Genomic DNA, 25,650 nt, shown 5'->3' on the forward strand with positions numbered 1-25,650 from the left:
AACAGCAACTTTCAGCAGTCTGCAATAACTGCAACTTAATACTCAGCAACATAGGAGCCAAGTTGTAATAAATGACATTTATATATTTATACAATAACTATTTAATTTGAATACCTTCTGGATAACTCACCTCCTTTTACACATTTGTCAGCAGTCTTTTTTTGGATATATGCTATAAATTGACCTAACTGATCTTTGACTTCATAGTGTATTTCTTCATCACACAAGTAGCACCTGTATCAGAATAATGAAGAATTAAATCAAACTATACTCAAATTAACGTAAACATTTAACTTAATTTACAACCATTCTCTCTAATCCTTATTTTGTAATAGATTTTTGCAGTATTACTCTTTTTCTTTAAGTATATGCTTATATCGCTGCTTCTACAGCTCCACACCACATTCCTATGATCAGAAGAAGGAGACAGTTATGCAAATTTCCCCCAAACCATTGTTAACATTGCTTCAATACTAGTATAGTTATAGCAAGGTCATAAAACAAATTTTCTTAGCTTATACCTTTGTGGATAGTGGCTGATGGAAAACAATTCTGAAGTTCAACATCCGACCTTGGTGATGCTGGCTAATCCCCACAAGATCAAGCCAATGTGTATTTATTTGCCAGAAGTAATCAGAGACCTCAAAAATATAACCTTTTTACTAGGTGCTGGATTCCTCAGTTTTTCATAAGTACTAGGTTTCTGACAGTTTGATGAGAGGGGTTTTCTGCTTCTGAATTGCTTAAATCAAGATTCCACAAACATCTTGCAATTCACCATCAAAATTGCAGGAGGAAGTCAAAAGTGATTTAAAAGTGAATTTATAAGGCATAATCCATGAATATGCCACCATTTGTGCAATGTTGAACCTACCATACAGTCCAACAGTCCAAATTAAGAACCACACAATGTGGTTCAGAATGCTGCTTCTCATGATGTTTAAGGGCATGTTGTTCTTCTGAATTCCTTCCACAACCCTGAAAAATAAAAATCATCTAGACATTTGTAGAATGCTGAAGAAATCATTGTAAACCACATGAAAAAAAAAACAATAAAAGAAAATGCAGCACCTGAAAGGTTTCTCTGTATTATAGGTTGCACGCATATAACTTTAACAAAAATTGTCAAAAAGTAGAACTACATATAGAGTGCATGGCAGCTTTCAACAATGGTAAAATTAAAAACACAGGCACTACTAACTACTGAAGCTATCTAAACATTGCTGTGATCCCCCAAGTTAAATTATGATGTTGAAATAACTAATAGATTGTGTTGAAAAACCAGTAATTTTACAAGATTACTCTATTTAAAGTTCACCATACTGCAACTAGGTTGTTAACACACTTCAACTGCAGAATACAATGACTCCCACATTGAAAATGTCAAATTTAATTCAAAAATGAATATTCAGTAGCTTGTTAAACTACACAATTGTGCTATCATGATAGTCAAAATTACATCTGTTGCTATTGTTACAATTTCAAATCTAATCCCCGACAGTTAATTAGGACATACTGAATCTATTAATGTACTACTTGTAAGTATATGTAGTTTAATAAAACAAATTGATCATTTAACACAAATAATCAAAAAGCCACCTTTGTAGCAATGACCATAAATTTCAGTACTCATTATATCACACTTAAAAAGTAAACTAAACATGTAACATATTATCAAATTTGAAGTTACTTGGGCAACATGATTAAATGAAGAAAACTAACAGCTTGAAACAGATGCCTTGGAATACAAGTGGAAGAAATTGCCAGAGGAAGTGGTAGATGCAGTTACAGTCACAACATTTAAAAGACATTTGGACAGGCATATGAAAAGGAAAGGTTTAGAGAGATATGGGCCAAATGGGATAATTTTAGTTTTGGAAACTTAGTCAGCATGGACAAATTGGACCGAAAGGTCAATTTTCGTGCTGTACATCTCTATGACAAGTTTACACAGATCTTAGGATACTCCACAATGAATAATATTTCGGTCAAATGGCAATTTACCTGATGCCCACATTTTAAGCATAACCAGACCGTTGGATCGTCATCAAGTTCTTGTTTCTCCTGTGTTTTGGTATTCGCCTTGCAGTCTTCACAAACATTCCAACAACGCTGATGTAACTGTTTCTTAATCTGGTTTAGATTCATTGCTTTACGAAAATGTAAACATTGTGGCACTGTAATAAATTCAAAAACAGCAAATGTAATTTAAGACATGTGAATTTGGTTCTGAATTACATGTGCAATGTTATTGATTTCAATGCATATTTCTGCTCTGAAGCAAATAATGTAATGCAAGATTTAATGTGAACTGGTGCTAATATCCCCAACAGCTTTCGTGTTATGTCATGTACTTGTGTTGAATGTGTCCTTATATTAATTTGGAGTAATCCTAAGCATGGGCAGAAGGTTACAGCATTGCAGTGTCCTACATCCAATGGTATAATTTATTAGTATACCTTTATGTTGGGTTGAGCAGAACATGGACTGATAGTTGCAAATTCTCATTGTGTTCTTAATCTGTGTTCAGTGCAAAGCTGCTGCTGGGGCAGTATGTTGGCTCAGTGGTTAGCACTGCTGCCTCACAGCACCAGGGACCCGGGTTCGATTGCACCCTCGGGCAACTGTCTGTGTGGAGTTTGCACATTCTCCCTTTCTCTGCATGGGATTCCGCCAGGAGCTCCAGTTTCCTCCCACAGTCCAAAGATGTGCAGGTTAGATGGCCTGGCGATGCTAAATTGCTCATATTGTTCAAGGATGTGTAGGTTAGCCATGGGAAATGCAGGGTTACAGCGATAGGGTAGGGGGATGAGGATGGGTCTGGGCGAGATGCTGTTTGGAGGGTCAGTGTGGACTTGTTGGGCCGAATGGGCTGTTTTCACACTGTACGGATTCTTGGATTCCATGTGAGAATGTCACATTTTGTCAAAGCTTTTCAACCTCGGGCGACTATGTGTGGAGTTTGCACATTCTCACGCATCTGCGTGGGTTTCCTCTGGGTGCTCCGGTTTCCACCCACAATCCAAAGATGTGCAGGTTAGGTGAATTGGTCATGCTAAATTGTCCAGTATTCAGGGACGTGTAAGTTAGGTGCATTAGACAGAGGTAAATATAGAGTAATGGGGAATGGGTTTGGGTGGATATTCTTCGCAGGGCTGGTGTGGACTTATTGGGCTGAAAGGGCCTGTTTCCACACTGTAGGGATTCTATGATTCAAAAAAAAAAATTGCTAACCTGGATTTTGCGTGATAATGACTTGGAAACTGTCAGTGTTTGTTATTGCTCTAACTCACAACAGAGGGGAAGCATCCCTGTCAAACATACACGTGCAGTTAAATATTGATGTTACCAGTGATTGTCTGGTCCTCTACTTGGTGAACATCTCAGGAGCAGAAATTTTACAAATCACAGAATTGACTTGAACTTCCATGTTTTATATGGTGTGTCTTGTAAAAATTCCTGAAGTAGTAGTACTTTATTGAATAAAGTGTAACTTGGATTATAAGCAGCATACTTTACTATAAATACTGAACAATTTCTCAATTTGAGAAATTATTTTATATTTGTGGAATGTTAAACACTTTCATGACGACGAAATTTCATGATATTTCAGCTTCCACCTTAATCTCATGTGTTTATTCTAATCTTTAGTTTACTCACAATAAAATTATTAAAATGTGAAAGATAATCAGTGCTTTCCCTTGTTGAATGCTGCTGTTGATTGTTAACATTAATTTAACTTGACTAAGGTGAATCCATGCCACAATAATCACTAGATCTTTGTGGACTGTTTCTTTGATGTCAGTGACAAACAATGTCACTTCTTACTGCAACTGTTGGTGACGTAGCTATTGTCATGTGCACTTATAATAGTTGGTTACAGTGTTGTTTAAATATTCAAAATTTACATAATCTGCTTAGCTTACTGTCTGGGACTGAACATGCAGAATGCAATCAGCAATTTTTTAAAAAACTAAAACATTTTCTACAGAGCACATTAATATTGACATCAATCTTAATTCAGGGATAGAAACCTATATCTCTGAAATGCAAGAAGTGGTTTCAAATTCTACTCCAAGAAAAACATAAAGCTGATGACTCTAAGAACAGAACAACCTCAGTTGTTATCCAAACATCAATTATCTGAATTTCGGATTATCCAAACAAGATCTCAAGGTCCTGTAAAAATATTATCTGTACAACCAGTTATCCAAACAAAATACTCCCTGCCCGTCTCGTTTGGATAATCGAGGTTGTTCTGTACTGTGAGAGTGCTTCACTGTCTGAAGTGCCATCTGATTATGACTCATTAAACCAATGGATATAAAAGATATAAAAGATTCTATAGTGTTATCTGAAGAGCAGGATTGTGTTCCCAATACTGTTAAACTTCCTGACCATTTATTACATTGTAGGAGCTTGCTGTATTCAAACTAGCAGATACTTCTGCCTGCAGTGACTACAGTTCAAATGTACCTCTTTGGCAGTGAATTACTTTAAGATGCGAAGGGTGCTACCAAAGTTCTCTTTGCTTTACAATCACCCTAGACTTTGTGAATTCCTGTCACTGGTCACTGAAAAAGAGAGAATATACAGTGCAAATATAGTAAATTTGATTCAAACAGGCTAAACTGGTTGTTATGCTCCATTGCATCTCTTTCCATCCTATCTTTATCCATCAGAATTATCTTCCAATTCCTTCGCTTTCATTATTAGATTGCTACTCTTTCATACATCTATGAAATTTCCCTCAATTATTTCCTATAGCTGCACATTCCTATTTCTTAAGTTCTACATTCTCGCTCAGCTAGAAGTAAAGAATGTTTTTTCTGAATTCCCTCGTACTTCTAGGAAACTCAATATTGATGCTCTCTAGTTTTGCTCTTCTCTAAATATAAACATTTTGTGTCTGCTTTCAAACCCTTTCATAATGCTAAAGGCCTCGGAGGTCAATTTTCAGCCTTCTCTTTTCAAGAGACCCAATACATTTCAGTTCTGATATCATCCTTGTAAATCACTTTTGCATGCTCCCCAGAATTGCCATATTCTTTTTATAAAATGGAAAGTAAAACTACACATAGTACTCCAAGTGTGGAGTAACCAAGGTTCGATACAGGCTTTTAGGATGATGTTTCTATTTGTCATTTTAAAAACTCAGTAGTTTGCATCCTTTAATTGCTTTATTCATCTATGTTGCAACTTGTAGTGGCTTTTGTATTTGTACTGCCAAATCCCTTTTAGATTTTACCTCATTTAGGTTCTTATTTTCCAAGTAATATGTGACTTCTTTTTTCTTTTTAAAACATAATACCTTATACTTCATTATGTTGAAATTGGACAATAACACGTCAACTCTGTAAAGTTACCAATGTCTTCTTATAATTTGTTCCAATCTTCCTAAGCATTGACTCTCAATTTGTTGTTGTCTGTAAGTTTAGAAATCTTTTGTTTAGAAAGTTCTGTGGCCAGAGTACTAACTGTGATCATCTAGATTCTAGTTTTGAAATTGGTGGACAGTGCTTTCTATCAGTGAAATGGAGTGATATTGCACAAAGAAAGCATAATAATGATGCCCTGCCTAATGCAGATATCTCCAGGACCTATCCTGTTATACTTGGCTGTGTCAATCTGCCAAGCAACAGCAAGTTTATTGCATGAAATTCTCAATTTGCTTTAAAACTTTACAGCAGTAATGAAAACCAACTGAAGACGTCTTATATTGATGACTATTTAGAAAACAGTAAATACTTACAATAAAATAAAGATTATAGGTAAACGTAGCTTCTTTTTAAGAATTTTCTTTTTAACAATAACTGTTCTGAGGTTTGATAACTGGTTTAGTTGATCTTAAATTATTTGATGCACAGGATAGATTTTTATTAAAAAGTATTTTAAAAATGGAAGAAAAATGCCCTTCGTAGGATTTCAAGTTTATATAACAGTCCAGCACAGGAGAAGCCATTTGGCCAATCAGGTTTGTGACATCTTCTTTGCAGTTAAGTCTCACTTTTCTTCACTACAATTTGTAACCAAAGCAGCATTTTCTTACCGCAGCTCTCAGAGGCTTCATCATCCTGTGAAGAATTTTGTCTTTCCTTTTTCTTTCCCATTTCAATGTTTCTGCCACAGTATTCTTCAACTATAATGTTTACAAAAATAGAAAGACAAATAAAAAATTAATCAGTTGTAAAACTGTGGTTTTATACAATAATTTCAGGACAGCTCTTGTGACACAGTGGTAGCATCTCTCCCTTTGAGCTAGGAGGTCCAAATTTAAGTCTGACCTGCTCCAGGGTCATGTCATAACATCTGTGAACAGGCTGATTAAAATATCTTCACTAACTTCAGGTTCATTGTGTTATTATGTTAAAAATAATTTCACAAACATGTACTAGACAGAACAACTAAAAGCTCTGAAAAAAAAAACAGACTGTAGAGTATATTGGAATTTTCAGCAGGGCACAAAATTGACATTCAAACATACCATCACGATTTCTTTCCCATCTGCCTCACATTATTTTCTGTTATATTCCAAACCTCACTACTTTAGTCATTCACAGAGGGAAAGAATCTCTCCCTGGTTTCTCTCAAATTCACCCTTAAACTCCTAACTCCTTTAGTGCATTAACTATGGCTTGGTGATGGTATTTTTGCCTCCAAGTCAGAAGTTTGTTTCATCCCATGTACCAGAACATAAAACCTACACTCGCATTTCCACACAGTACTGAATTGTGCAAAATAAGTCTGTTGGAAATGCAATCTTAACCGAGGTTCCATATGCCCGCCTGGATGGATGTAAAAAAAAAGTTCCACATCACTGTGACAAAGAATCGCAGGATAATTCACCTAGTCTCCTGACAAACATTTAAATCTCAACCAACATAACAAAGACCAGATTGTCAAAAAAAGTGTTGTTAGTGGAACAATGCTGTGTACAAATGGTGTGTTAACTTTTGTTCGACAATGACTATAACTTCAAACCATTTGATTAGCTTTAAGACAGATTGCAACATTTTTCAGGTTCGGCAAGATGTTACATACATGTAAGTCTTTATTTTATTTCTCTGGCTCCACCATCTCTAATACTGTTGATTTGCAAAATTGTTCCTTTCCCTCTGCCTTTAACGCTCATTCCTAATAATTACTCATCGCCTTTTACTGCTTCCATTCTTGGAGCTCTGAAGAGTACCCTTTGAGTTCAGAAGAATGAATACTCAAGAAAATGTGGAGCACAATGCTCTAGTTCACAGATCTACTTAAGAATGCAACAAAGTTACTATACCATCCTGGAGAATTAATGTAACTAAAGACTTTGAGGAGGTGGAAGCAGACAATGGAAAATAGATGTTTTGAAGAGGCTGTAGTTTGTAGAGAAAAGGAACCTTGAATTACATTAATTTAGTTACAGACTACAGTGAGATGAGGAAACTGGTAAAATTGATTTTGATGCCGTGTGGTTGGAGGATCCCCAGGCAGAAGGTGTTCTTTATCCAGGCATCGTGTGGCTAGGATTTAGCAGTAGAGGTGGCCCAGGACTTGCACGTCCTTGGCAGAGTGGGAGGGGGAGTTGATGTAATAGGCCACAGGGCGATGAGGTTGTTTGGTGCCTGGGTCCCAGAAATGTTCTCTGAAACATTGGGAAGATCGGACACCAACTCACAATGTAGAGGAGACATTTTAGAAGGTTAGAATGCAAACACAACTGACTGCATTTGAAAAAGCTGAGGTTTTTGAGAATACATTTATAGGATCATAGAGATTCACAGCATGGAAACAGACCCTTCGGTCCAACCCGTCCATGCCAACCAGATATCACAACCCAATCTAGTCCCACCTGCCAGCACCCGGCTCATATCCCTCCAAACCCTTCCTATTCATATACCCATCCAAACGTCTTTTAAATGGTGCAATTGTATCAGCCTCCATCACTTCCATACACACCACCCTCTGTGTGAAAACGTTGCCCCGCAGGTCTCTTTTGTATCTTTCCCCTCTCACCCTAAACCTATGCCCTCTAGTTCTGGACTCCCCAACCCCAGGGAAAAGATTTTGCCTATTTACCCTATCCATGCCCCTCATAATTTTGTAGACCTCTATAAGATCACCCCTCAGCCTGCAATACAAATTCCACTCCTTAGCCGCTTGCCCATCCCTTTTTTGAGCAATCAGCTGGGGTAGAACCAGACAATTCATAACGTGGCACCACACAGGACTCTGAAATGAGTTTCTGGTTACATATCCACCCCATTACTAAAACCACCACTTCTGCTTCTGCAAGATCTGACTCCACCTTACCTCAGCTCATCTGCTAAAACTATTTCTCCCTGACCCACTCAGCTTTGTTTTTATCCGAAGATGCTGCTTAAAACCTTCTGCCCAAATATCTCAGGTGGCTCAGCATCATTTGTTTTATAATGCTTCCCATGAATTACCTGGTAGTCCATTATGTTAAAAGCACAATGCAATTCAAAAAAGCAGAATGTACATTGTAGGAGGAGAGTAGGATCATAAAATTATAAAACGAAACCAGTTAATGTAATACATTAGAAATACGTCATGTATTAGTTGAAATTTACAACATCACCTCTCTACTCCCCTACCTGCACCCCAGCCCCCAAGGCCCAGGATCCCTTTTCCTCCTTGCTGCCACCTGCCTGCCCCCCCCCCCCCCCCCCAGGAACTGATCTTCCCCAACTCTCTCCCTCACCCCCATCCCCAACTCCAAACCCAGGGGCCTTCCTTCTCCCCTCCTCTCTCCTACCCCCAACCTCAGCGCCCCTCCTCTCCCCCACACCTCCCTCCCTAGCCCCGGGACCTCCTCTCCCCGTCCCTACACCTCCCTGCCTAGCCCCAGGGACCCTCCTCTTCCCCCTCACCTCCCTGCCTCGCCCCAGGGACCCTCCTCTTCCCCCTCACCTCCCTGCCTCGCCCCAGGGACCCTCCTCTTCCCCCTCACCTCCCTGCCTCGCCCCAGGGACCCTCCTCTTCCCCTCCCCCACACTCACCCCCCCCCTGCCTCGCCCCAGGGACCCTCCTCTCCCCCTCCCCCACACTCACCCCCCCCCTGGCTAGCCCCAGGGACCCTCCTCTCCCCCTCCCCCACACTCACCCCCCCCCCCCCCCCCTGGCTAGCCCCAGGGACCCTCCTCTCCCCCTCCCCCACACTCACCCCCCCCCCCCCCCCCGGCTAGCCCCAGGGACCCTCCTCTCCCCCTCCCCCACACTCACCCCCCCCCCCTGGCTAGCCCCAGGGACCCTCCTCTCCCCCTCCCCCACACTCACCCCCCCCCCCCCGGCTAGCCCCAGGGACCCTCCTCTCCCCCTCCCCCACACTCACCCCCCCCCCCTGGCTAGCCCCAGGGACCCTCCTCTCCCCCTCCCCCACACTCACCCCCCCCTGGCTAGCCCCAGGGACCCTCCTCTCCCCCTCCCCCACACACCCCCCCCCTCCCTAGCCCCAGGGACCCTCCTCTCCCCCTCCCCCACACTCACCCCCCCCCTCCCTAGCCCCAGGGACCTTCCTCTCTCCTTTCCTAGCCCCAGGGACCCTCCTCTCCCCACCCCCACACTCATCCCTCCTCCCTAACCCCAGGGACCCGACCCTCCCCCACCCCCACACATTCCCCCTCCCTAGCCCCAGGGACCCGACCCTCCACCACCCCCACACGCATTCCCGCTCCCTAGCCCCAGGGACCCGACCCTCCCCCACCCCCACACTCATTTCCCCCTCGCTAGCCCCAGGGACCCTCCTCTCCCCCTCCCCCACACTCATCCCCCCTCCCCCACTCACCCCTTCCCTACCACCCTCTACCCCCTTCACCCATCCCCCACTCCCTTTCACCCATCCCCACTTCACCCATCCCCCACCTCTCCTCACCCCTTCCCCACCCTTCCATCCCCAACCCAGAACCCCTCCTCCCCTCCTGTTCCTCACCCCTCCTCCCCTAGCCCCACAGGCCCTCCTCTCCCCACCCCAGGGTCCCTCCTCCTACACACCCCTCTCCCCCCACACCAGGCCTCCCTCCCCTCCCATCCCATCACATCCCATCCCATCCCATCCCCCTCCCCAGCCCCACAGACCCTCCTCCCGCCCCATCCCTCTCACCCTTCCACCACTCTCCCCCCCAAACCCTCTCCCCATCTTCCTTCCTCCTCTCACCCTTCTTCTTCTTCCTCCTCCTCCTCCTCCTCCTCCTCCTCCTCTCTACTCCCTCCCGAGACCCAAGGACCCTCCTTCTACTCCTCTCCCTCTAAAGCCGAGGGGTCCTTCTCCTCCCCTCATCTCTGTCACCCTCAGAGGCCATCAGCCCTTCTCCATCCCAACCTCCCCAAGGCCCAGACGGGTCTTCTCCATCCACTCTCTCCCCCCGCCAGGTCCCTCACCGTTTTGAAGGGAGTCGCTGTCCCTCCCGGTGCCTGTTTCTCCCCCTTCCCCAAAGACCCTGTTACCTGCCGCTCTCCGGTTGACGGCTGCTGCCTCGCGGGACCTCCAGGCCGGTCAGCAGCATGCACCATGGCGCATGCGTGACCGGGCGGCAAGGACGGTGTCCGGGAAGTGCCAACAATCAGCAGCGGTTCCGGCGGCCGGGAGGCTCGGGGAGAGAGTGATTTAAACAGGTACTGAACACCGCTCCACTTCACCTAAACATCGCTGATAACTGACCTGTAAGGCCACAGGCAGGCATTATATTTAAGTAATATTCCATCCTCCTCTCTAAATTAGAACAATTTTAATTTCCGCTGACATATTTTTCTTCGATCTAAGTTAGGCTTTAACCAGGTCTTATAATTGTTGTGTTTATTTCAGTGTGTAAATGATCCATAAAATGCCCTTTATGGTCGTGTACAAAGATGTTTAGGGTTGTAATGGAGCAGTTACACACATAAATACATGCAGCGGTCAAGCTTTTCTTTCTTTCCGAAAGTGATGACTTTTTTGAGAATGCCAAGAGTGAGACTGAAGAAAGTGCAACGACAATGGTATCATTTGTGATGACAGTTCAGTGTTCTGATGTGTTCATAAATTCGTTAAGCAATAGAGATGTACAGCATGGAAACAGACCCTTCGGTCCAACCCGTCCATGCCGACCAGATATCCCAACCTAATCTAGCCCCACCTGCCAGTACCTGGCCCATTTCCCTCCAAACTCTTCCTATTCATATACCCATCCAAATGCCTCTTAAATATTGCAATTGTACCAGCCTCCACCACTTCCTCCGGCAGCTCATTCCATACACGTACCACCCTCTGCATGAAAAAGTAGCCCCTCTCGCCCTAAACTTATGCCCTCTAGTTCTGGACTCCGCGACTCCAGGGAAAAGACTTTGCCTATTTATCCTATCCACGCCCCTCATAATTTTGTAAACCTCCAGAAGGTCACTCCTCAGCCTCCGATGCTCCAGGTAAAACAGCCCCAGCCTGTTCAGCCTCTCCCTGTAGCTCAGATCCTCCAACCCTGGCAACATCCTTGTAAATCTTTTCTGAACCCTTTCAAGTTTCACAACATTTTTCCGATAGGAAGGAGACCAGAATTGCCCGCAATATTCCAACAGTGGCCTAACCAATGTCCTGTACAGTCGCAACATGACCTCCCAACTCCTGTACTCAATACTCTGACCAATAAAAGAAAGCATACCAAACGCCTTCTTCACTATTCTATCTACCTGCGACTCCACTTTCAAGGAGCTATGAACCTGCACTCCAAGGTCTGTTTGTTCAGCAACACTCCCTAGGACCTTACCATTAAGTGTATAAGTCCTGCTCAGATTTGCTTTCCCAAAATGCAGCAGCTCGCATTTATCTGAATTAAATTCCATCTGCCACTTCTCAGCCCATTAGCCCATCTGGTCAAGATCCTGTTGTAATCTGAGGTAACCCTCTTCGCTGTCCACTACACCTCCAATTTGGTGTCATCTGCAAACTTACTAACTGTACCTCTTATGCTCACATCCAAATCATTTATGTAAATGACAAAAAGTAGAGGGCCCAGCACCGATCCTTGTGGCACTCCACTGGTCACAGGCCTCCAGTCTGAAAAACAACCCTCCACCACCACCCTCTGTCTTCTACCTTTGAGCCAGTTCTGTATCCAAATGGCTAGTTCTCCCTGTATTCCATGAGATCTAACCTTGCTAATCAGTCTCCCATGGGGAACCTTGTCGAATGCCTTACTGAAGTCCATATAGATCACATCTATTGCTCTGCCCTCATCAATCTTCTTTGTTACTTCATCAAGAAACTCAATCAAGTTTGTGAGACATGATTTCCCACGCACAAAGCCATATTGACTATCTCTAATCAGTCCTTGCCTTTCTAAATACATGTACATCCTGTCCCTCAGGATTCCCTCCAACAACTTGTCCACCACCGAGGTCAGGCTCACTGGTCTATAGTTCCCTGGCTTGTGCTTACCACCCTTCTTAAACAGTGGCACCACGTTTTCCAACCTCCAGTCTTCCGGCACCTCACCTGTGACCATCGAGGATACAAATATCTCAGCAAGAGGCCAAGCAATCACTTCTCTAGCTTCCCACAGAGTTCTCGGGTTCTTGAAGAACTAGAAAGAATCGAAAAATAAAACATTTAAAAGGAGGGAAACTGTAGAACTCTGACAGAGGAACCTGATAAATGAAACACAGAGAGCTCGAATGTAGGTACAACAAATGATTGAAGTTGAAGTTTCATTGTCCTTCACTGCGAGGTGAATGGAATATAAAAATAGGGAAGTTTTATTGCACTGCTACGTTTAATGAGACCACTACATAAGTACTCTGTACCCTTCTGATCTCCTTACTTAAAGGGTTTGATTACATTAGAAACAATTCACAAAACACGTCACTCAACATATTACTGGGATGAATGACCTGTCTTATGAGGAAAGGTTGACCAGGTTGGGGCTTCACAGGAATTTGAATGAGAGGTGATCATATTGAAATACGAAGAAACTTAACAGGGCTGATGCTGAGTGGATATTTCTACTAATGGGCAATACTAGAGTTTGGGGTGGGGGTGTGCGAGGACGTACTGTGTTAAGAAGTGGTCAGGACTGAGATCAGAATATTTTTCTCTTAAAGGTCATTAGCCTGTTGATTTGCTTCCATAGAGTAGGGTGCCTGTTACAATGAATTTATCTAAGGTTGAGTTGCTAGCCTATTGATTGACAGGGGAGTCAAATGTTATGTTCTCAGACAAAAAGTGCAATTGATGCTACATTCGAATCAGTCATAATCTTTACAAATGGTGGAGCAGGCTGAAGAGACTGAATGGCCTATTCCTGCTCATAAATCATAGGTTTGCAGGTATGTCTGAAAATATTCAGTTTCCAATTGACTGGGAAGTGTTTGTTTTAACTACAGAAAGAGTAGCAACTTTGATAGCAATCCTTTCAGTTTAGTATGTGAAAGGTTGAATGGCTAAAGTAATTCATAAAGACATTGCAAGGATATCTCTTAAAAACCTTTAATTCTTCACCTTCGCTGTAGAACAAATGCTCATTATAAATTTAACACAAAATCAGTCACTTTTTATTCACACGTGTGAACTCCATGCAGGAATAGGTCAATTTGTGAGAATGCATCAAAGAATTGCAGATACTAAAAATCTGAAACAAAAACAGAAATTGTGGAGAAACTCAGCAGGTCTAGCAGTGTCAGAACTATTCTGAAGAAGGGTCATTTAACTTGAAAAGTTAACTCTATTTTTTTCCCTACAGATGCTGCCAGACCTACTGAGTTTGTCCAGCAATTTATTTCAAGCTGTGAGAAATCTTTTAGTTTTATAATTAAACCAGTCTGTCCCTTTGCCCATGAAAAAAAAGTTTAGCTGCAGGAATTCAGAGTAAATCTTCTGATCCTATTAACAACCAGCAGCAAACAAGTTAGATGTATACAGCAATATGTCCTAAAGAATTTAACAAAAGGAGTATTTTTTTAGCAACAAATCACAGACAGAGATATCAGGTATCATGAACAAACACCTAGTCAAAGAGACAGGTTTTAAGGTGCACCTTAAAGGAAAATAGAGTAATTTAGGGAAGGAATTCCAGAATTTAAGGCTGGGAACTGAAAACACAGTGAAACAATTAAGTACAGTAAGAAATGAACAAGGAGCCAGAATTGGAGAAGTACATTGATCATAAAAGTTTGTGGAAATGATTTAAGTCTCAAGAGTTTTTGAGTAATTGAATTTTGAGGTCATGAAAGCACAGATGAGCACATAGCAGACAATGTTGAAGTTGGGCAGTCCTGTGCAGCTACAGATCAGCAATTTTGGTGATGGAATGAAAGTATACGTAGAATTTAGTTTGATAATATTGTTAGAATTGGACCATGATAGTAAGATACTCAGATCACCTTTTTTATTCAATTCTACTATGTGGGTCTTGCAAACGTTCATTGCCCATCTCTAGTTGTCCTTGAGAGGTGGTGGTGAGCTGGCTTCTTGAACCACTGCAGTCCAAGTGCTGTGGTTAGACTCAATGTAGTTACAGAGGTAATTTCAGGATTTTGACCCAACAGTACCTGAAGGAATGGCAATATGTTTCCAAGTGGCTTGGAGGGGAACGTGCAAGTGATTCCCATATATCTGCTGCCCTTCTTCTAGTTGGTAGTGGTGGGCATTTGGAAGGTGCTGTCTAAGGATCATTGGTGAATTTCTGCAGTGTGTAGATAATGGTGGAGGGAGTGGATGTAGTGCCAATCACGTAGGCTGCTTTGTCCTGGATGTTGTCAAGCCTCTTCAGTGTGTTGGAGCTGTACTCATCCAGCCAAGTGGGGAGTATTCCATTATACTCCTAACTCAAACCTTGTAGATTGTGGGTGGGCATTGACAAGTCAGGAGGTGAGGTACTCGCTGCAGTGTTCCAAGCATCTGATCTGTTTATATAGCCACTATGTTTGTGTGGCAAGCCTGGTTCATTTTCTGCTCAATGGCAACCCGCAGCATGTTGATAGGGGAGTGGTACAGTACAGAAGTACAGAGAAGTACAGCACAGGAAAGGTGCTCCAAGCCTATTCTGATCATCATGCCATAACTAAACTAAAAAACAAATTCGATATGTATCCCTCTATTCCCTCCCTATTCATGTAACCTTCTAGGTATTCAGTGACGATAACGCCATTGAATATTAAGGGGTGGTGGTTATTTTGTCTTATTAGAGATGGTCATTGCCTGGCATTTGTGTGGTATGAATGTTACCTGCCACTTTCAGTTCAAACCTGCACTTGTTACTGTAACAAACAGTATCTATGATGGACTCAAAGTGGTAACAATGAGTCAGACATTATTGATTTTACCTTTTTGGCAGATAACTGGAAAGTATTAGCTGGAGCATTCAGAACTCTCGCTGACGGTTTTACACTTGTCTTCCAGAGGAAATAGCTTTGCCACATCTGATCTATTATTATCCCATCATCATTTTAAACACAGAAATTAAATCATTCATCAACCTTCGAAGTGTAAGGGAATACAAGTCATATTTTGAAAAATGGCTGAATATTTGAACCTTTTATTAGACTTGGTGATTTTTGGATGTGAACACACATTTTGGATGTGGCCAGACCCACCGACATTGAGAGAAAAAAAACTCAGTTGGAGAAACATTGAGGCTACGAAAACATGAAATTAATTCGGAATGACATTTCCGTACACTTGATATTAGTAATTTTATTGAACTAAGCTTGGGAGAGTGCAGGTTTTGTTACATTGCCAGTTCACTGCAGATAATGGGCTTGATTATGCTTCAGATAAAATGTGCAATGGCTGGTAACTCTCTCTGGAAATACAGTATCTTTTTCCTATAATGCCACAATCATTTCTTACATGCAGTTACATCAGGAGTAAGGAAACTCCATACATGGACACCTCTATGCCTATTATATAGGAAAGCTTTGGAGAATTTTCCCTTGAAATGTTAAAAAACTTAAACTGTACCAATAACGGTGGTTAGCACTACTGCCTCACAGCGTCAGAGACTGGGGTTCAATTCCCGGCTCAGGCGACTTACTGTGTGGAGTTTGCATGTTCTCCCTGTGTCTGCGTGGGTTTCCTCCGGGTGCTCCGGTTTCCTCCCACAGTCCAAAAATGTGCAGGTTAGGTGAATTGGCCATGCTAAATTGTCCCTAGTGTTAGGTGAAAGGGTAAATGTGGGGGAGTGGGTCTGGGTGGATTGCGCTTCGGCGGGTTGGTGTCGACTTGTTGGGCCGAAGGGCCTGTTTCCACACTGTAAGTAATCTAATCTAAATCTAACTGATAATTGATATGCAGATTGTTAATTTTCTTTTTTTATGTTTTCTAGTTCGGTTATCATACTTTTCAGAGCCATACTTTGAAAAATGACCAGTCCTGCTAATGTTGAAGCCCAGCTTTCTGAACTGGAACTACTGCTCAGCATGTTTCCAAATGAACTTTTAGTGGATGATCAGTTGGCTTTAATAGATCTCAAAGAATATGTGCAGGGAAAGATTCTGATCCCACCAACCTCAAGACTGCAATACACAGTACAACTCCAGCTGGATACTCCTAATGTTGGTATTGTCTATATTAGAATGATTTATGTAATGTGCATCCATTTGGCTGTTTTAAATACTTGTACATGACAAATAATTTCCTTTACTTCTTTAATTTTTCATTACTTTTTTGTTATAGGTTGTTTGTGCATTATCTTGCTCCTTTCCTCCAAATTATCCAGCAGTGATTCCAGAAATTTCAATAAGGTACATGAATGGATTTGTTAACAGTTTATTTTAAGGAAAAGTCAAATCATCATTCAAATTAGATGGTAGAAAAGAAACACTTTAAGCAAAACATATATTCAAATTGTGTTGGTTAACTAGAAATTGTTTAAAGATTCAGTTTCAGGTGTGAACTGCTTGTGTTTGCCATAATTCACATTACAAGAAACTCCTTTTTGTGATGAACCTGTCAGTTTTCATCAGACAAATAGTTTCTTCTCTTGCAGTTTCCCATACCTTCCTGCACACAATGGAAGCTGCTTTTATGGCTAAGTGGCAGCTAGAAGCTGTGTGGCTTGCTCTCCATATTTTTGCCCCTCCAAAGGAGAATTGCAATTGTCCTGGTACTTTAAATATTCAGACTGATAGCAATATTGAAAAAAATCCAGGATAATAGCATCCTGAATGTGACATCAATTAACTTTTGTGCTCAGCTCACGTAATGAGACAGTATCATTGGATACTGTCCATGTCGGAGCAGCGAAACATTGATGTTCATATTCCTCTTTTCCTTTAAAGGGTTGACCTCAGTGTTTGAGCTGTCTTCAAGGTAAGTGTGTAGCATAAATAATCCAAATAGGTCAGCAGTGAAACCTTCCTATGGACGTTTTCAAGGTTCTATTAATAGCAATTTGCTGAAAGTCATCACTCCAAGGTTCTGTCAGGTCTGCCTATTGTTATAGAAAACTTGGAGTTGCAGTTTTCCACTGTGTAGTTTAGTAATTCCTAATAAATAATCATACTTGTTAGCAAGTGATTGCTGATAACAAAGTGTGGTTTATCATCATGGAAACCAGTAAAACTGGACAGTTTTATAAAGCACACATTGAAATAAAAACTGAAAATGCTAAGAAGATTTAATAGATCCATCAGCATCTTGAAACAGGTTAACAGAGATAATATTTTAGATTTTGAAATTCCATCATAAATTGTGGTAAAAATATCCATAATTAAAATATTTTATCTACCATCTGTCTTACCAAATGCTGTTAAGTCTGCTAGGTATTTCAGCAATTTCTACAGTTATGTAAAAATGTATTTAAACTGGAGTTTTGGTTTTCAGTACTTCTGCACAGACAAATCAATTCAAAATATTTGTTCAACTCTGTTCTGAAGACTTATGTTCTTTCTTAAAGTAACTGATATTTTGTTTCCAGATCAGATGCTTTATACAGAACACAGCAAGCACAATTAAATATAGACCTTCATGAGTATCTAAGACAAAATTGTTGTGGTGAGATTTGCATGTTGAATGCAGTTGAATGGATCAAAGACCATGCAGCCAAATACATGAGTAAACAAACTATTGCAACTGAAAACAGACAACCTGCCGGAACCAAAAATATAACTTGTACCCGACTCTGGATCTACAGTCATCACATCTATAACAAAGAAAAGAGAAAGAATATTCTCGAGTGGGCAAAAGAACTTTCACTTACTGGCTTCAGTATGCCTGGCAAACCTGGTGTGATTTGTGTGGAAGGGCCACAGAGTGCATGTGAAGAATACTGGGCAAGGTTTGACTTTGATATATTATTGGCTGCATCAGAATAAGTACCATCAATAACTGCGCAGTTTTAAGGAACAAAATTGTAATTATTAAATTTGCCACTAATAGGTCTGAAGAGATTTGTTTCTCCCTTCTATGCTGTTTTGGTTTAGGTTAACATTTTTTTCCCATTTAGCGTCTATCTACTGTGGTGCTACGTTTTTGAATTTACACAGTACAAATGTTAGTTATATGTCTAGCTATGAACTTTTCTGTCTCCTCTTATACTCCCTCAACCCTAATTCCATTAAACAGCTGCTGTCTCAATGTCCCCTTCTTGTCCCTGTGTTAACTCATACTGTCAATGGTTCTCTCTTCTTTATATTTGCTGTAATTACCCTTTGTATAAAAAAAACCTTTATCCAACTGTCTGTGCAAACTACCAACCCATTGCCAACTTCCTTTTCTTCTCTAAAGCCTTTGAACATATCGTCACATCACAAATCCATGGCCATCTTTCCATAAACTCCATATCAAATCCCTTCAATTTGCGTTTCCACCCTTGTGCAGTACTGAAATACTTCTATTCAAAGTCACAAATGTCATCTTATCAGATTACAACAGTCAGCTAGACTATCCTCTTCCAATTCCTCTCCACAGTTGTCCCGCTCAGTGGGACTACTCTCATCTGATTTCATTAATTATCCATCTACAGCCATAGAATCACCTGCAATGGCATTTCCTTCTACTGGCTACTCCTTGGCCCCTCCTGTTCCTCATTTCATGTTGTCTTCAGTGGCATCATTCAAAATCAGTGTAATTTTCATGTATACATTGACAACACTCGACTACATCATTGCCTCTACTTTTGATTACTCCACTGTTGGTAATTTATCAGACTACTTATGCAACAAGCAGTAATTTTCCCACTTAAATATTGGGAAGATTGAAGCTGTTGATTTCAGCCCATGCTCCAAATTTTCTTAACCACCAACTCCATTCCTCTCCCTGGCATCAGTTTGAGGCTAAATCAGTCTGTTCATAATCGTGGTATTACATTTAACCTGGAGATGACTTCTGAAGACACATTTATGCCATCACTAAGACCACCTGTTTCCCCCTCCATAAATCACTTAGCTCATTTCCTGCTGAATCTCTCATCTATGCCCTTGTAATCTCTGGATATGACTCTTCCCATGGCATTCCTGCCAAGCCTCCCATACTTTACTCTCTGTAAATCTGAAGGGATTCAAAACTCTGCTGACAATGTCTTATGTCACACTGAATCCCTTTCACCTATTACCTTTGTGCTCATTCACCTACATTAACTCATGGTTAAGCAATAATTCAATCTTAAATTATTGCTTAACCCTCCATGGCCAAGCCTCTCCCTTCATCCGAAATCTCCTCCAGATAAACAACCCTTAGATATTTCTACAGTCTTTCAGGAGACTTGTGCATCGCAATTTTAATTGCTTTGTCAGTGGTGGCTATGCCTTTAATTAGTGAGCTCAATGCTCTGAAATTCCATCTTCACACCCTCCATCTCTTTTATCTTGCATTATAGTACTCCCTTTTTTAATTTTACTTTTACACCTTTCTAACTTTTGATTGAAGTTTTAATCATTTGACTTTATATCTCCTAATGTGGCTTGGTGTCTCGTTCTAATGCTCTTGTGCAGCGTCTTGGAATGTTTTATGACATTAATGGCACAATATAAATATAAAGCAAAAGGTTCATAGAGCATTACAGCACATAAAGAGGTCTTAAGGCCACACCACATCCATGACAGTCATCAAGCTCCTATCTATTCTAATCCACTAATTCTAGCACTAGGCCCCTAGTCTTGTATTCTACAGAGTTTAAATTGCTCATCTATGTCTTTTCCCTCATAATTTTATACATCTCAATCTCCTCTGCACTCTATCCAATGCAATCACATCCTTTATATAGTGTGGCAAGCAGAACTGCACACAGTACTCCAGCTGTGGCCTAACCGACATCCCATAAGCACCATCATGACATCCCAGATCTTGTATTCCTTGCCTCAACAATAAAGGCAAGTGTCCCATATGTTTTCTTAACCACCCATCCTATAATGTTATATATGTACTTTTAAAAAAAATACTTGTGAGATGTGGACATCAGTGGCTGGCCTGCACTTATTGCCGGTCCCTATTTGCCATTGAGAAGGTGGTGGTAAACTGGCTTCTTTAACTGCTGCAGTCCATGTTCTTTAGGTAGACTCATAATGCCATTTTGGGAGGGAATTCCAGGACTTTGACCCAGCACACCAGACATTAAGCTAGTCCAACCAACTTTATACCCCCATGCTTTGTTAAACCTCCCAAAATGCATCACTTCACAGTTTTAAACTCCATCTGCCACTATTCTGCCCATCTGCATAGCCCATCCATATCTTCCTGCAGTCTAAAGTTTTTCTCCTCAGTATTTATCACACCACCAAGTTTTGTGTCAAGTGCAAACTTACTGATAAAACCTTATATATTCTTGACTAGATCATCAGGAAACTACACTGACCCAGCACCAAATCCTGCAGTCTGCCTTGGACACAGGCTTCCAGTCAAAAAACAACTTTTTGCTTTCTACAACGAAGCCAATTTTAGATCCAATTTGACAATTTGCCTAGATCCCAAAGGCTGTTAGTTTCTTGACCAGTCTTCTATGTTATATTTTGTTAAATACTTCACTGAAGTCTTTTCATGAAATTTCATTCATAAATATATCTCTCCTTAACAAAATCATGATGATTATCCATGATTAATCGTTGTCTTTTCAGGTAGATGAAAATTCTGCTTGTCAATTTTTTTTCCAAAAGTTTCCATATTATTGATGCTGGAGCTGCTGGCTTGTATTTCCATGGTTTAACCCTACTATTTTCTTGAATAATGGTATCAGAATAGTTGTCTTCCAAAACTCTGCGGTGTGCAGAAGGGATTTTAAAATTAATGTTAAGGTCCCTTCAATCTTCCCCCTTCTCACAACAGTCTACAATACATCTCATCTAGTCCTGGGGATTTATCCAATTTTAAACCTGCTAAAGTTACTAAATGTGTTGAAGTTTAACTCAGTCACCATCCCTAATTACTGTACTGATATCATTCGTCTAATATCTTATAGATTTCACTTTCTCAGGACCTTAAACTGCTGCTTGGAACCTCAGCATTTGTCACCTGACGTCAACTGGAAATCTCTAATTAAACCCACTCATTTCTCGTGCAAATATCTCTGAGCTAGACCTCTATTTGGCCATACATGGTCATATTTCAATTCTCTCATTAACCAACAATGAAAAGATATGAGAAAAAAAACAAATCTACCACAACTGAGTTGACCTCTTTCTCCCTTCAGGTATCCATAAAACAGGACCATTCTTGACCCAGACAGTATGCTATGCTGACCCAACAATTAGGCATTCCAAATGGCTTTTTTAAAATATATAGAAAGTCCAAGTAAAGTGGGGATGAATTAATTAGAGGCCAAAAAGATGCTCTTGTAGAGGTAAAGGGCACAGCTGAAATACTAAATGATTTTTTTTTACTGGAAATGAGGCTGCTAGTAACATGGCAGTGAAGGAAGAAGTAGTCATGATAATAGCCTAACAGAACAGGTGCTTGAATGGTTGACAATTATCAAAGTAGAATGGCCATTGTAACTTGTGGGATGCATCTTAATTCACTGTGGGAAATATAATGGAAATTATGGAGATTTTAACCACAATCTTCTGATTTTCCTGAGATATGGGAGTGATTTCAAAGCACTGGAGGATTGTAAGTGTTATGCCCTGTTCCAAAAAAATGTGAAGCATAAGTCTGTCTATCAGATCAAGTCAATCCAATGACAGTGGCGTGAAACATGTGAAAGCCCTTAATCCAGAAGAAAATTAATTGACACTTGGAAAATTAAGGACCAATAATGCATCTCTGCAACAATTTAATATGGGCAAATTGTATTTAACTAACTTGCTGGCCTGAACTTTGATATGTTCCCAGTGTATATTACTAACAGTGGGAACTAAGTGGCGATATGCTAGATACAAACATTCCAAAACCACAAATAGTATTTTGATGTGCCAACAGTCGTATCAAGTGTTCCATCTCATTCTAACCTATTTTCATCTCCTTCCAGAGCCAAACGGTTGACCTGGAAGAGGATTCTAATCCGCCACAGAGAAGATACTATATTGGACATCACAAATATTGACATGGAGACTGCAATGCAAATGTTTCGCAAATTTACTGATTTTGAAGAAAAAATATTTGATGTACGTGGTACCAAGGGAAATCATATGGATTTGGGACAACTGTACCAATTTTTAAATGAAAAGGAATGTGGAGATGTTTTTCAATTGTACTTTGGTGTTGAAGGAAGAACATTGTAAATTATTTGGGCATTTACAACATTCTACATTTATAGCAAGGAAAAAAAAGATCAAATGTACTATGTCATGCTGTCAAGGTTTTCCAATTAAATAATACAATCCAGTAACCTAATCAGCTACAAACATTAGAAATCTGGTTACATTTATGAAAAAATCCTAATTGTTGAATCATTAGTTACAGCAGAGAAGGATGCCATTCAGCCAGTTGTGCCTTTGTCAGCTCTTGAAATGATGACTTTATTCAATTCATTTATTCAACTAGCTATTTAATATTTTTAATTGTTTGTATGTTGCTTTAGTTTTGAATCAGTTTAGCAATCTTATGATTCCAATCTTTAATCTATGATTTTATATATATCTAGTCATGGTTATAGTGGATGTTTGGTTAATTAATCAATGCCAGAGAAGTAGCTATATGTATTGAAACACTAACTGTAATTCCTACCAAAGATAACCTCTCAAAAACAAAGTTAAATTAATCAATTGTGATAATTTGCAAAACTATGTAGCAGGAACATATTCAATTAATTTGTATTGAGGACAGTAATATTCCAAATGGTAATAGTCATAAAAAAGTCTTTTAGATTTGTTATCTAGACTGCTTGATTAGGTTAAGAGGCTTGCTATAATTATTCTTTTTCAAAAATGCATTGTTTTTATTATTTACAAACAGTTTGATTTATGGCAAATTATCACAAACTGCTTATAGAAGCTAGAAGTTATAAACTGATAGTATTCAAACAACATTTGAATATAAACTTGAGCTCCCATAACTTACAGGGCTACAGGTGAAGAGCTGCAAAGTGGTATTAGACTGTTAAGTTCTTTTTTTTCTGAGGTTCTTACACACTTGATGCAATTGCAACACACCAACTTCTGTGAACAAGGAACATTTTCTTAAGCACAGTACAATACAAGCTTTGGAGAAACCCTGATCACTCTTCACCATGGAAGTGTGTCCTGGGAAGTTCTCTCTGAGCAAAGGAAACAGTCCTTCCTTTATACAAAATCTTTTCATCAGTCAGTAATGCTCACAAGACAATCCCCAGCCACTCCCTCACAGTCACATGCCACTCAAGACACAATGCAGCGAACACATAATCTCCAGAAACAATGTAGTACAAATCATCCTTTAGTGGCCAGATCTGGTGTGAAGTGTATTTTTTTTAACTACTGGGAGTAGTCAAATTCCAAATGTAATGTTGTTATTGATTTCTGAATAGGGGATGAAAATATAAATAGGCTTTTGAAAGGCAAGGAAATGGCTATGTAAATGGGTCTGAATAATAGGAGATGATAATATAATTCCTTACAATCTATCTGTAAGTCAGATGGATCCCACCCTAGCCTCGGAACATCCAATTTCCTGCAGGTCAGCAGAGCAAATTCACTCTTTAATATCAGAAGGCCAGATAATTCTTTTTCAGCTAGTTTCGAGGCATTGGGCTGAATGTCCTCTGAAACATCAATATAAAATCCACAGGTATTCCCAGAAATTTCTGTGCCATAGATTTTCTATGTTTCTATATAGATACTTTTTGTAATAAAAGTGATGCTGAATTTTCTTTTTGCATTCTCAAGAATAACTTGTTTCAATACACTTTGCTGGTTGTGTGCTTCCAACAACCCACCTAATCTATCTTTTCTTCTCCTCCTAATTACTTGTCATAACACCCTTTCAATTCCTGATCTTAATCGACTAAATTCAGGGGGCTGGTTAGCTCAGTTGGCTTGTTTATGATATCAAAGTGTAGGTTCAATTCCTGTCTGGGCTGAGGTTATCATGAAGGACTCTCCTCAATCTCACCCCTTGCCTGAGGTGTGGTGACTCTCAGGTTAAACTCAACACCAAGTGACTTTAATGCAAGAGCAGCCCTATGGTCTTCTCACACTGTGGTGACTTGACTTTTTTACTCAATTGCCAGCCTTTGATTTTTCCCCTATAACTATTCCAAAATCTTTCTTGCGTGTTCTTACGCCAACATCCCTGGCTTTCCTGCCAACCAGGTCAGTTTGTTAATGACTTCTAGGAGAAAGTGAGGACTGCAGATGCTGGAGATCAGAGCTGAAAAATGTGTTGCTGGAAAAGCGCAGCAGGTCAGGCAGCATCCCAGGAGCAGGAGAATCGACGTTTCGGGCATGAGCCCTTCTTCAGGAATGAGGAGAGTGTGCCAAGCAGGCTAAGATAAAAGGTAGGGAGGAGGGACTTGGGGGAGGGGCGTTGGAAATGTGATAGGTGGAAGGAGGTTAAGGTGAGGGTGATAGGCTGGAGTGGGGGTGGGGGCGGAGAGGTCAGGAAGAAGATTGCAGGTTAGCAAGGTGATGCTGAGTTCGAGGGTTGGGACTGAGACAAGGTGGGGGAGGGGAAATGAGGAAACTGGAGAAATCTGAGTTCATCCCTTGTGGTTGGAGGGTTCCTAGGCGGAAGATGAGGCGCTCTTCCTCCAGCCGTCGTGTTGCTATGGTCTGGCGATGGAGGAGTCCAAGGATCTGCATGTCCTTGGTGGAGTGGGAGAGGAAGTTGATGTATTGAGCCATGGGTTGGTTGGTCCGGGTGTCCCAGAGGTGTTCTCTGAAATGTTCCGCAAGTAGGCGGCCTGTCTCTCCAATATAGAGGAGGCCACATCGGATGCAGTAAATGATGTGTGTGGAGGTGCAGGTGAATTTGTGGCGGATATGGAAGGATCCCTTGGGGCCTTGGAGGAAAGTAAGGGGGGGGGGGAGGTGTGGGCTCAAGTTTTGCATTTCTTGCGGTTGTAGGGGAAGGTGCCAGGAGTGGAGGTTGGATTGGTGGGGGGTGTGGACCTGACAAGGGAGTCACGGAGGGAGTGGTCTTTTCGGAACGCTACTAGGGGAGGGAAATATATCTCTGGTGGTGGGGTCCGTTTGGAGGTGAACCCCACCACCAACCCACCACTTCCGCTGCACCCGATGTGGCCTCCTCTAGATTGGAGAGACAAGCCGCCTACTTGTGGAACATTTCAGAGAACACCTCTGGGACACCCCGACCAACCACCCCGTGGCTCA

The 25,650-nt window shown here is 41.0% G+C and overlaps 2 protein-coding genes across 7 annotated transcripts in view; one reads left to right on the forward strand and one right to left on the reverse strand.

The window, feature by feature from the left end:
* usp16 (ubiquitin specific peptidase 16) overlaps positions 1 to 10,543 on the reverse strand; it is a 33,186-nt gene extending 22,643 nt beyond the window's left edge. The window contains exons 1-5 of one of the 5 annotated variants that reach the window (XM_043700681.2): positions 10,450 to 10,543; positions 6,050 to 6,139; positions 2,005 to 2,177; positions 875 to 978; positions 131 to 234 (exon numbers count right to left, since the gene is read on the reverse strand). In XM_043700681.2, coding sequence (XP_043556616.1) covers positions 131 to 234; positions 875 to 978; positions 2,005 to 2,177; positions 6,050 to 6,110 — 442 coding nt within the window. In that variant the 5' untranslated portion in view covers positions 6,111 to 6,139; positions 10,450 to 10,543. Of the gene's footprint in view, positions 1 to 130; positions 235 to 521; positions 832 to 874; positions 979 to 2,004; positions 2,178 to 4,476; positions 4,576 to 6,049; positions 6,140 to 8,432; positions 8,551 to 10,449 lie in introns of those variants that run through there. The other 4 variants (XM_087992914.1, XM_043700683.2, XM_043700684.2 and 1 more) reach the window with 4 other exon arrangements.
* rwdd2b (RWD domain containing 2B) lies at positions 10,479 to 23,367 on the forward strand. Of its 2 annotated transcripts, none has more exons than XM_043700687.2 (5): positions 10,479 to 10,617; positions 16,296 to 16,524; positions 16,646 to 16,713; positions 17,889 to 18,248; positions 22,371 to 23,367. In XM_043700687.2, exons 2-5 carry the CDS (start codon positions 16,333 to 16,335, stop codon positions 22,621 to 22,623), a joined length of 873 nt encoding a protein of 290 aa, XP_043556622.2. In that variant the 5' UTR covers positions 10,479 to 10,617; positions 16,296 to 16,332; the 3' UTR covers positions 22,624 to 23,367. The 2 variants fall into 2 exon arrangements, with proteins under 2 accessions (XP_043556622.2, XP_087849042.1); XM_087992916.1 differs by lacking the exon at positions 10,479 to 10,617 and adding an exon at positions 10,647 to 10,665.
* The last annotated feature ends 2,283 nt before the right edge of the window (positions 23,368 to 25,650 follow it).

Source organism: Chiloscyllium plagiosum, unplaced genomic scaffold (assembly GCF_037043375.1).
Source record: "Chiloscyllium plagiosum isolate Xiang-an unplaced genomic scaffold, Cpla_swu_hap1 HiC_scaffold_12, whole genome shotgun sequence".
NCBI lineage: Eukaryota > Metazoa > Chordata > Chondrichthyes > Orectolobiformes > Hemiscylliidae > Chiloscyllium > Chiloscyllium plagiosum.

What these genes read in the sequence shown, in the direction of transcription:
- rwdd2b (XM_043700687.2), top strand. Translation starts at nt 16,333, where the DNA reads ATGACCAGTCCTGCTAATGTTGAAGCCCAGCTTTCTGAACTGGAACTA. An exon ending in TCCAGCTGGATACTCCTAAT is followed by an intron (nt 16,525 to 16,645) that starts GTTGGTATTGTC and finishes TTTTTGTTATAG; the next exon opens with GTTGTTTGTGCATTATCTTG. An exon ending in TGTGAAGAATACTGGGCAAG is followed by an intron (nt 18,249 to 22,370) that starts GTTTGACTTTGA and finishes ATCTCCTTCCAG; the next exon opens with AGCCAAACGGTTGACCTGGA.